This window comes from Carcharhinus amblyrhynchos, chromosome 17, assembly GCF_965287045.1.
Source record: "Carcharhinus amblyrhynchos chromosome 17, sCarAmb.v2.hapA, whole genome shotgun sequence".
In the NCBI taxonomy this organism is placed as follows: Eukaryota; Metazoa; Chordata; class Chondrichthyes; order Carcharhiniformes; family Carcharhinidae; genus Carcharhinus; species Carcharhinus amblyrhynchos.
Genome location: NC_137340.1, coordinates 27,857,525 through 27,870,423, shown reverse-complemented (window position 1 = coordinate 27,870,423; position 12,899 = coordinate 27,857,525). Strand labels below are relative to the sequence as shown.

The window sequence follows — 12,899 nt, the reverse complement described above, 5'->3', positions numbered from 1 at the left end:
TAGGGAACCCAATACACTGCAAACAAAAGTGACTTTCAAACAGTGCTTCACAGCAACCACAATGTGATGCTAAGGGTTGGATTCTCCAACCTCGCCGGCAGCCAGGATTCTCCAGGCCCGCTGCAGTGAACGGAGATTTGGCTGAGTGCCAAATTCTCCATTCTGGCTGGCAGTGGCGACGAGTCATGAATGGCCCAGGTGTTTCCTAAAAAAAAAAATGCGCTGTGGAAAGGTTTAAGTGTCCATGAAATTCTGTAGCAAATGTGATGTATATTGGGTATGCATACCAGAATGATCACTTGTGGGTCAGGACAAAGCAAGGGAGTTCATGGGGTTAACCAGATCTGACTAAAACAGGAACCTTGTTAATATCCCTCAGGCTGGCCAGTTCCATGATTTTTTGTTTGTTCACTTATGGGACACAGATGTCACTGGCTGGGCCAGAATTTATTGCCCATCCCTAATTGCCCTGGAGAAAATGCTGCTAAGCTGCCTTCTTGAACCACTGCAATCCATGTGGGGTAGGTACACCAATAGTGCTGTTAGGAAGGAATTCCCGGACTTTTCCCCAGTGACAGTGAAGGAACAGCCGATATGTTTTGAAGTCAGGTGGCGGTGTTCCCATGCATCTGCTGCCCTTGTCCTTCTAGGTCATGGGTTTAGAAGGTGCAGATCATTTTAACGACATTTTACTGCAACTACCCATCTGAAGTTAAGAATTATAGCGATTGTGAGGAAATTTAAAATGGTGATGGTTACAAGCTGGCATTCATCTGGCAACCAGAACCCGTGAAAGCTTTTGGATCAGAGATGTCCCACACTGAAGAAATTTGGCAAAAATAAGAATTTTGCATTTAAATCCTGCTTACTTTAACAACAAGCTCAAATACAAAGTGCCAAAAACATTTGCCCTCAGGGCTCTGTTGGGTTGGAAACCAGGTCTTCCAACGCAGTCCTAATTACAACTGTTCTCATTCCTCAGAGCATTTAATGTTTATCAAATGTACATGGGTTAAATATCATACACTTTAGTTTTTTTAACCTTTGGAATTTTTAAACAGAGAACGGAGAAATTTAACATTCCAGAAATATAAAATCAGCCAGAAGGCTTGTTCAGCTGTAACTATGATTGGGTATGCTGTTACAAGCCCAGTTACACGTCATTCAATAAGGCTTAACATTTTTATGCGGAAAAGGGGAAGTTCACAGCAATTCAGTGATTTCTAATTGATTTCCATGTGCAAGGACTACTGCAGTCTGGCCTGTGGAGAAACAGGGAATCACTGACTGCAACTTCTGGATTGCTGTGTTTAATTGCACATATATGGATGCCAGAAGTTGTTCACACTTTCACAGTGTAATTACAGTGACAGATTCACCAGCATTGTAACAGCAAATTCAGGCAAATGAATCTGCATTCTTCCGAGACAGCTATTTTAGATCAATTAGATTATTCTCCTCAAGTCCTGGCCAATTCCACACAAACGCCTTGTGGCACGTCATGTCATATCCTAGTCACCATTCTTTTAGGAAGGATGTGATTGGCCGTGAGAGGATGTGGAGGGATTTTAGCTTCAAGGTTAGGTTGGGACAAGGCAATTGAGGGGAGGTTTGAGAGAGGTGTACAAGTTTAGATAACGTGGACACAGAAAAGTTGTTCCTACTAGCTGATGGTAGGACTACTAAGGGATATAGATTTAAGGTTTTGGACAAGAAATGCAATGTGAATGCGAGGAAAAATGTTTTTAAAACGCAGAATTGATAATAGGATGGAACTCGCTGTCTACAAGGTGCTGGTGACAGAGACAATGATTTTAGAAGGAAATTGAAGAGGATGCAGGGATAAAGTGGGGGATGGGACTGACTGGACTGCTCTGCAGAGAGTCAGCATGTTTTCAATGGGCTGAACATCCTCTTTCCAAGCCATACTGACACCATTACTTTATGGCTAACTATAACAATGGAATGATTTTAAAATAAAAGGCAAACCATTAGTCAGCATCTTTAGTAAACCCTGTGTAACATGAAGGAGTACTAATTGAATGCTTCCCAGAGCTTCAGTAGCTCCAAGGGTGAGCGAATCACCTGACGCTTCCATCACCACCCCTTATAAAATTTCAGACAGAGGATGCAAGTAGATGATGGTCGGCCACTCTCAGGATTTTATGAGACCGCACCCCCCCCCCCCCCCCCCCTCCCTTCTGATCCACTGACAAGGGAGCGTAAAATCCAGTTCCATACAAAACTCAGAAACTGCATTTTATCCTGGACAAACAAAGATGAATATACACTTCACAACTGTAAATGATTCATTTAGACACATGAACAAGAAAAATGTTGGAAATAGATGTGTCTCAATAACTCACATACAACTGTAATGTGCCCCTCTCACATGCTATACACTACCCAAATAAAAACAGAAAGATGTGCATTAGAACAAGGAGTCCAAATGAGTCACTTCAAAGCACTCAAAGTAATTGACACTACATAGAAAGGATATAGTGAGAGACAACCATACTGTATATAGTTTAGTAGCTCTCATTTTTACCTCATAGGGTAGGATCATTGCACAGAACTAACAACCTCAGCCCGGCTTGTATAGTTTATCGAACTGCTGCTTTTCAAAATAAAACAAGTAGAAGGAGAGATGTGGATAGATGATGCGTGCAGCAAGGTGCTAAATGTAGCTTTACCAGCAATCATGCTGGGGATCTATATTATTGTACATGATGTTTGTGGAATCCAGTTCACTCCGAACAGCGAACGGTAATATTTAATGTCACATTAGGTGAAGCTTTTAAACATTTGCTGCTGACAGCTTCAAACATCTGTCACAATGTTAACTTTTATGAATTTCTGTTCTATGATCCACTAAAAATGGTATTAGAATATTCCAATACATGGTGTGAGGTACGAAATGGTTATACTTTTGATTACACTAAAATGCCAAGCGAGGTTCTAGTTAGCATTAGCTCATTGTATTGAAATGATTGTATGTTAACAATGTATACCACATTTCATGTTGTCACTGTGTATTTGCTGCCCTGTGCAAATAGCATTGTCACCTATATTATTAAACTTTTTATTTAAGTACTGGAGTTGAACAGACTCAAACATATTGCTCAGTCAGTGCCTTTCAGTATCTAAGTTTCAATGATCATCGTAAGATGCTGATAAGTATACAGTAACTGCAGAAAAGTCAGCACACAATTGATTACATGACAATGCTGCCCATTTCTGTTTGCAGTGATAAGAGAGCAATTTGTGTCCAAAGGGGTTCCTCAGGGATCGCCAAGCGCCTTACACCATGGATATCGATTAAAACCTATTTAGTGTGAACCTGAAAATCCCACTGAGTAACTAACCTTAACTCAATTGTTGTGAGCATGAGTTACACACAAAGAGTGAGCCAATTGACTGCAAGATCTGCACACAAACATATTTACTACTTTATATACAGATAAGTAATCAGTACAAGTATATTGTACTGTAAAACACACCTCTATTGCTGAACTTCCAGTCATTTTATTCCTTTAATACCATCTTAATGAAATGAAATTTATTTGCTACGAAGTAAGAAATATTTCTGCCCGGCAAGACTTTTGACATATCAGAAAATGCTGCTTCCAAATGGATTTTCTGATTAAAAGACATTTGTGATGCAGTGATGACATTTAAACTGCAGTGAAAATGTACTGGATAGTTTCCCCAATAGCTTAGTAAATAAATGTACCACTTTCAATGCAGTTAAAGTGCCATGCTCAGGCTTAGTGATCCCTAAAGGGAAAAGCAGGTCAATATATAGCATCCTCTGACTCCCTCCAACCTTCCCTTAACCCACATCACCCACCTCATCATCATTGCTACCCATAGTCAAGTAACCTTCTTACTGCCTATACTAACTTTAATTAAATGGGTGAGACACTAATGGGTAGCAAACAGCAGCTGTAGGTTCAATTCGCAGCGTGAAACAATAGCAGAAAAGGAAAGAATTGGAAAGTGCAAAGTGTGTTGAAAAACAAAGAAGTTCATATTAAAACCATCAAATCATAGAAAGTGGTGAATTGTGCTGTGTTTTCTGAGCAGCAATCAATTGTCTAATAACTTAGCAATCCTTCTACTGTCTAAAATGTCCCTTAGAAGTGCAGTAATAGCAAACAGGTAGTAAGTGCCACCAAATACATTGGGAATATCTTTCCATGACTTTAAAAGGACTTCTGCCAATTCCGAGAATGCTTTATGGAATTGAGTAGGAGCCTCAAAGATATGAGTGTATTTTCCAGTCCCGCCCATCACGGGAATCGTCTCAAGTGAGACGGAACATTTGACTAACCATTTAAAGGTCTATTGACCGCAACAGAAATTTCCATCTTGGGGCAGGCGTGACTAGAAATAACCCACCCTTAATGTGCTGGTGCTCAGGAGCTGCTCTAGAACCCCTGAAGCTTCATTTACCTAGTCTGGTATAGGAACGACATGCAGCGGCAGCAGTGTGTAACATCCGTAAGATGTTCTGCAGCAACTCATCTTTCCCCTTTCCTGACATCAGTTTGAATTTATTTCCAAGTCAAACAGATCAACAAAGCATCAAGCAAATTGAAGTAGCTAATCACGCTGAAGCATTCTCACAGGTAGCAAAGCAGGAAACAAAGATCACCGAAGGCCTTCATTTTTAATTGAAATTGTACAGATTGCAAAATAAATGATTGAGATATGCATGTGCAGATTATGTCAATAAATGTTTTAGAACCAATTCTGAAATTAATGAAACTTTTAAAATCATTTCATAAATAAAATATTTCACAGTAATTATGAAATTGGTCCATCATTAAAAACCCAGTTACAGCCCACTCAGCAAGGGTTAAATTTTTCAAGGGTTTTGATACCAAGATAGAGAACACAAAATGGAAGATCTTATCTGCTCAGTGATTTCTAATTGTTTATAGTCTGGAGAACCTTCAACAATGCACCTGATGAGGGAATCCCTGAAGCAACTTCTGGATTTCCATATTGAAGGGCACATGTCTAAGCACTAGAAGTTGCTGTCAGTTTCAGAAAAATAATACGAGCAAATACCGAGATTTTTGCTATCATTACTACAGCATAATACACATCAACGTGTTTATATCCTCATGTAAATATAGGGTAATAGTATATACATCAGTGTGATTTACGGTCCATTGACACTTATTATTTTTGTATGTTAGAGGGAAAGGGAGTTGAAAATGGATATCAGTCTAAGTCATAGAGGTTTACAGCATGGAAACAGGTCCTTTGGTCCAATTTGTTCATGCCACCCAGTTTTTAATCACTAAGCTAGTCCCAATTGCCCACATTTGGCCCATATCCCTCTGTACCCATCTTACCAACATAACTGTCGAAATGCTTGATGTGGAGATGCCAGCTGGGGTGGGCACAGTAAGAAGTCTCACAACACCAGGTTAAAGTCCAACAGATTTATTTGGTATCATGAGTTTTCGCAGGACTACTCATGATACCAAAGTATCCAAAGGTGAGCTCCCACTCACCTCATGAAGATGAGAAGATGAGTAGGTGAGAAGACGACGAAGTGGGAGCTCACCTGATGAAGAAGCAGTGCTCCAAAAGCTCATGATACCAAATAAACCTGTTGGACTTTAACTAAATGCTTTTTAGAAAGACAAAATTGTACCCCACCGTTACTCCTGCCTCTGGCAGCTTATTCCAGACACTTACCACCCTCTATGTGAAAAAATTGCCCCCTGGACCTTTTATTTCTTTCCCCTCTCATTATGTCCTCTAGTTTTAGACTCCCCTGTCTTTGAGAAAAGGTGTTGATTATCCACCTTATCTATGCCCCTCACTATTTTATAGAATCTATAAGATCACCCTGAAGTCTCCTAAGCTCCAGAGAAAAAGGGCCAATCTATCCAGCCTCTCCTTATAACTCAAATCATCAAGTCCCGGTAGCATTCTAATAAATCTTTTCTGCACTCTTTCTAGTTTAATAATTCCTTTATATAATAGGGTGACCAGAACTATACACAGTTTTCCAAGTGTGGCCTTACTAATGTCTTGCACAACTTCAACAAGCCATCACAACTCCTGGATTCAAAGTTCTGACCAATGAAATTAAGCATGCTGAATGCCTTCTTCACCACCCTGTCCACCTGTGATTCAATTTTTAAGGAGTTATGAGCCTGTACTCCTAGATCTGTTTGTTCTATAACTCAGTTAATGGTAGGTCCCCAATTGCCCTTACCATTAACTGAGTAGGCCCTGCCCCGATTTGATCTACCAAAATGCATCACCTCACATTTGTCTGAATTAAACTCCATCTGCCATTCATTGGCCCACTGGCCCAATTTCAAGATCCCATTGCAATCCTAGATAACCTTCTTCACTGTCCACTATGTTACCAATCTTGGAATCATCTGCAAACTTAGTAACCATGCCTCCTAAATTCTCATCCAAATCAGTAATATAAATAACAATTAAAAGTGGACCCAGCAATTATCCCTGAGGCACACTGCTGGTCACAGGTCTCCAGTTTGAAAAATGACCCTCTACAATCACTCTCTGCCTTCTATCATCAAGCCAATTTTGTATTCAATTGGCTATCTCACCCTGGATCCCGTGAAATTTAACCTTATGCAACAACCTACCATGCGGTACCTTGTCAAAGGCCTTGCTAAAGTCCACGTAGATAATGTCGACTGCACTTCCCTCATCTACCTTCTTGGTTACCCTTTCAAAAGACTCAAGTCTGGAGTCTGCCACAGTGACACCTCATACCTGAGTCATCTTGGCAAGGTCAAGCGATGGCCTTTGATCTTCTTCTGGTCTGCGACGCTTCATCCCAACCTTCTGATCATTGTGGACACACGGCTGTGATCGGCATCGGAGTAGTCGACTAGTCTGCTGCACAGTCTCTGGATTTGCAGCAGACTTACCCAGGGTGGATGGTGCGCTGAGCTCCAGCACAGATATCTGCTCATGAGATACAGAGAGGGGTCTCAGGAGGTTGATCCCGGATGCAGCCCCCGAGCTGGAATCAGGGCGCAGGTCATCTTGAAACCTTCCAAAAGTGGGCGAGGTCCAAAAGCCCTGTGTCTGGGGGCATACAGATCTGGTGCTGGTAGCCAAGGGTTCATACGAGAAAGAAAAGACATTGGATCTTGAAGGCAGGCTAAAACTTGAGCTCCTCTGCATGGTGGATACCCCATTTGAACAATGCTGCACACTGCTCCCACTGTGGCAGCGTCTTTTATCCACCGGAGTCCACACCTTTGACCCACTAGGTTTCCACGGTGACCGACAGCTTGAGAGTTCATCTGAAAATGACAGTGACCTACATTGCCGTTTGCTAGGAGGTGCTGACGGATGGCCGTTTCGATCAGTGAGGCTGAGGTCTTTGATTAAACTGGTTACAGTAGACGTTGGGTTTGAATCACTTGGCCAAGCAGTATTCTCTTGACATTCCTCCGAGCTGGTCAAACAAGTCCAAGGAGAATCGAGATTATTGGTGGCTTGCTCAAGGTCGATTTGACACTTCCTGGTGATGTCTCTCCACCGATCCCCCTCTTTTCAGTTCAAATAAAACAAAACAAAAAAAAGATTTTATTAGTCTGAACCCTGATGCCACAACATGGATTAGTTCTTAAGGACACATTTTAAAACAAATTGGTCTTAACTTAAATCTGCCTTTTAAGTATAAATATTTATTCCAGTCCTTTAAAAGAGGTTTTCTAAAAAATAATTAAATAGGAAACTGGAAACAGAGGAGGTGATCATTTAGCTCTGGAGTAGGTTCTGCCACCATTCAGAGAGATCATACCTGAGCTGAAATCGAGCTTCATATGCTCCTCTTTGTTTCATATTCTGTAATACCTGGGCTTAATAAAAATCTGATCAATTTCAGTTTTAAATGTAATAATTGATCTGCCCCCCCAACTCACCTGGCGCTAAAAGTGATTTCCAAAACAGAATTCCAAACTTCTATCATCCTTGCCGTGTAGTGGCATTTCTTAATTTTACTCCGCAAAAGGCTGGCTCAAACATTTGAGGCTGGAATTTTACCATCCTGTCCACCACAGTAATCAGAGCGGGTGAGGGCTGAACAACGGGAAGTTTCGTTGACCTCAGGCAGGATTTTACAGTTTCAGGATGAGCGAGGGCATAAAATCCCACCAAACTTACTTTCATTTTCAACTCCCTTTCACTCAAGAACAGTAGATCTTAGGAGTGGATTTCCATTCCTGTGCCCTGATCTTGATGCCAGGATGAACTCTGAATGTGGAATCCGGAGACGTGATGGAGGAACCTTGGAAGAGATTTTCAAGGAGATTGGCAATTAGGTGGCAGCCTCCCGGAGACTTGTCCAGCTAAGGACAATGACTGGGCTCCAACAGGAGACTCTCCAATACTGTAAGATTGGCAGCTCCATCGTAATGGATGGAAGCTACCAATGAATGTAGGAGGAAGATGAGGTGTCTCATGGTTGAGGCACCCACTGAAGACTTTTGGTAAATTTATAAATTAAAAGAGACCACAGCTGCCAGGCCATCATCAGGGAGGATCAACCAATGGATGTCCGCTAGTCACAACTGTGACCCTACAGCTAAAGCAAATGCAGGATGGTTGCCCAGTCTGCTCCTATCCCTTGGCAAGTGTTTTGGCTTGTGCAAGGGATTGCTTCCTGATTGGGAAACTCCAATTGATGTTAGCAGATTAGCCCTAATACATCCTTTAGGTAGTCTGCTAGACACCTCATCCCACCCCTCCCAAAACCCAGTTTAGTCTGTTCCAAAATGGCCTGGAGGTGAGAACAGATCGACAAGCTGGCATGCCAATCAGTGATGGGAACATAGGATATTGCCAACCCACACTCCTCTGGTGCTGAAAACGTGGGCCTTAGACTCTCCAACCAGCTGAAACTGCTTTTTCTGTTTACCCTGTGTGTTCCCCTTAATAGCTTGAACAATTCCACCAAACCACCCCTAAACCTTCCAAATTTCAGGGAATATAACCCTAGTTAGCATAATCTTGTCTTGTAATTTGTTGCTTAGAGTCTGAGTTTCATTCTGGTAAATCTATGCTGCAATTCCTACAAGGCCAATTCATTCTTCCAAGATGTACTCCAGCTAGTGATCTAACCAGAGCTTAGAAAGATCCAACATGACTTCTACCCATTGTATTTTAGTTCTAGATATAAAGGCCAACATTCCATTTGCCTTTCTAATCATTTTTTTCAAAGCATTTTAATGACCTATGCACCTAGACCAGCAGGCCTCTTTGGACCACCACCTTTTCCAACTGTTCACCATTTAGGAAAATCATTCTGTCCTGTTTAGGTCCAAAGCCTAATATTTGTCTGCACTAAAATTAATTTGTCTCAGTTTGCGCTATTCACTTAGTCAATAATGCTAGAATCTTACATTTCCACTTACACTGCTCACAGTTCCACCGACCTGTAACGTCAACAACTCAGATTTGTGGCTTTCTACCCCATCATCTAAGTTGTTAATAAATATGGTGCCCATTTGAGGCCCCTAAAATGATCACAACACTGCCAATTAGCATATAGGTCCACTATCCTCATTACTCATCATCTCCTGTCACTCAGCCAATTTCTTAACAAAGATCAATAATTTGCCTTCAAATCCATGAGCTTCAACTTAAGTTGACAGTTTCTTATGAAGGACTTCATCTGAAAAGTCCTTCCGAAAGTCCATATGAAAAATATTCAGAAGTTTCCTTGTTCACTACTTTAGTGGTCACTTTGGAAAAAAAAGTCAGTCAGATTCATCAAGCATGAGCTGTCTTTACCAATCCATTTGACTGATTCCATTCAAATTGTGGGTCAAATATGGGACAATACTTGTTTACTATTGAGGTCAATGTGTGATAGATGAGAGCAGTCATGTTGAGGTAATACTAACCCAACATTTTCCAAGTCACTTCATCAAAAAGTAAATAACCTGCGTTAACTACATTGAAACAGGCTACCAGGCTAATTCCTCGGCTGAAAATAATTGCTAAATATTTAATCTTCCTCCCCTAGCAACATAACCTCAGTGTTAGTTGTTCCCCTAACAACATCAACAAGCATATTGTTCTTACGAGTGGGAGGTTATGTCAAAGATTTGGGACAGTGTGTCCTCAGAGATTTCCTTATTTCAAATTAGTACATTCTACAGACATGCCATGTAATCCAAACAGTGTGAAAAGCTACCTATATATATATTTAGCAGTATCTCTCAGTAACCTCTTATTGCTATTTGAATTATTTTCAAGCTACTGTGCTAAATAAGGTCTGTGAATAGATATGTTGGGCTGCACTTCTCCTGTTATGACTACACGATATTCTGCCATGAAAGTGTGGGGTGATTGGATATTTCCATGTACGTGGCCATGATACTAACCAGTAGTTGCAAAGCATTAGAAGAATCAGAAGCAACTGAGAGGTGCTGATTAGCATACAAATGTCCCTTTTCTATTGCATTTAGCATTATGGATCAATTCAGTAAAAAAATTTGGCAATCTGAATTCACCACAAGCTTAAACAGCTCTGACCTGCCAAAATGATTGCTTCTCAATGTTTATGAAAAGCGATTCTGTGAGGTAAAACATTCCATAACAAACCCTGCAAATTTCTACACGCACAACACATGTTAAATTTTACTGTTTGACTCGAGCAATGAAACTTTAATAATCCCAGTGTGTCCTGAACAACACCACGTTTGGATTAATGAAAGGACTCAGTTCAAAGTGGCTTCAACCTGCACTATTGGAGTGTATGTACATTCCACCAACACATGGGTGAAGTACTGCAGGGGTCCTGCATTGTTGAAAGGGCTGTCTTTCAGAGGAAACATTAAATAAATGCCTTGTTTGTACGCTCAGACCAACATGCCATGTACCAAAAATTCAAATGGTGCCCACAACCAGAATAAATTAACAGCTCTAGCCCTGCTGCAAGTATTGTCTACATTACAGCAGGGACCACACTCTCATAGGCTGTGAAGCACATCCCAAGAAGGTGGGAAGGTACAACATGAAGGTCATTTTCCCCCTTTGTTTCTTTCAATAACAAACCACAAGGAGTGAAAACTGTACCCTAAAGATCCTTTGTGGCAACAATCTGCATTTTGATGATTAGGGAAGTTTGGGCTCCTCAGCTTCAAAAGGAAATATTTGAGGTAATCTCATATGGGGAGGCATGGCGGCACAGTGGTTAGCACTGCTGCCTCACAGTGCCAGGGACCTGGGTTCGATTCCCAGCTTGGGTCACTATCCGTGGAGTCGGCGCAGGTTTCCTCAGGGTGCTCCTGTTTCCTCCCATGGTCCAAAGACGTGCTGGTTAAATGCATTGGCCGTGCTAAATTCTCCCTCAGTCTACCCAAACAGGCGCTAGAGTGTGATGACTAGGGGGATTTTCACAGTAACTTCATTGCAGCGTTAATGTAAGCCTACTTGTGACCAATAAATAAGGGATACAAGAGATTAGAAACAATATGGAGAAAGTGCAGAACTATATTTGTTGCATCATAAGTCAACCTTTCATGATATTACATCAAATGGACCTTGAGTTTCCCTTGCAGGGAATCAGCAAGGAACTGAATGACCTCCCCTGTGCTGTACTTTGTGATTCTATCCATGCAGAAATGTCAATTTCAGTTTCCAATCAATGTTTCGATTATTCTAAGACTTGTATGTGGGAACAACAACTTGAGTTTATATTGCCATGAGTTCAAAGTAATAAAAAGGTAAATTTAGAGCTGATATCAGAAAGTTGTTCCTCAGGCATTAGCTCCTTTGTAATCCAACCATACAGCTGGAAAGGAGTTGGTTTGGACCCAACACCCAATTTACACAGTGCCAACTCTTATGCTCCACTGAAATCAGGGGAGTTGTAAATCCAGTCTGAACCCAGCATGTTCTTGCCAGGCAGACAATGTTAAAACCTGGACTATGGAATTTAAAGTATTAGATTTATTTATTAGTGTCACAACCAGGTTTACATTAACACTGCAATGAAGTTACTGTAAAGATCCCCTAGTCGCCACACTCTGGCACCTGTTCGGGTTACGCTGGAGGGAGAATTTAGCATGGTCAATTCACCTAACCAGCACGTCTTTCGGACTGTGGAGGAAACCCACGCTGACGTGGGGAGAACGTGTAGACTCCACGCATGCAGCGACCCAAGCCAGGAATCAAACCCAGGTCCCTGGCTCTGTGAGGCAGCAGTGTTCAGCACAGCAATCAATTCCCTAATAAAATATGAGAGATTAAAAACCCAGAAGCAAGGATGCTTGCTACCATTGAGAGATTTCAATCTGTTTGGATGGATGAACTATCATGGGCTGAATGGTCGTCCTTCTCCATGATCATCTTCTGATTTTGTGAACAACTCTCAGTGCTCCCGTGGCAACGTAGGCTGGCACTGTAGACAACGCTACTTTAAGCCCCCGATTCTCATTTATTTGAATAGGAATTAAATTGTTTAAACAGTATGATGAATGACTGATATATGACACAATAATTATAGCCCTCAGTGGTTGTTCAGTTCATCGCAAGCTATTCTAAAGGCAAGTTATCAGTTCACAATGTGAAGGCACTGATTTACTATTTTAACACCATAGGTTTATTGGGTTTAAAACACGAGGACTATTGAATGTTTAATTTAAATATGAACTGTTATGCAGATCCAAGGGGCTTTTATCATGCCTTTTATCTGCTCTCCATCAGGTACGAATTCAAAACTCTTCCATTCAGTGCTTAAATATTCAATTCAGAAAGTTCTCTTCTCAACCCCTACAATAATTTAATTTAGGAGTCAAACATGGAGCGATTTTGAAATTTCAGCACATCTACACTATTCAAATTGGTAAATGGCTCCGAAACTGATAAATAGGAAT

At 41.2% G+C, this 12,899-nt stretch overlaps 1 protein-coding gene across 3 annotated transcripts in view; it reads right to left on the bottom strand.

Moving 5' to 3' along the window:
- The window catches only part of fam53b (family with sequence similarity 53 member B), a 115,636-nt gene that overhangs the window by 50,654 nt on the left and 52,083 nt on the right, over positions 1-12,899 (bottom strand). For all 3 annotated transcript variants that reach the window (XM_080205669.1, XM_080205668.1, XM_080205670.1), the window contains exon 4: positions 6,775-7,562. In XM_080205669.1, the coding sequence (XP_080061795.1) occupies positions 6,775-7,562 (788 nt within the window). The remainder of the gene's footprint in view (positions 1-6,774; positions 7,563-12,899) is intronic.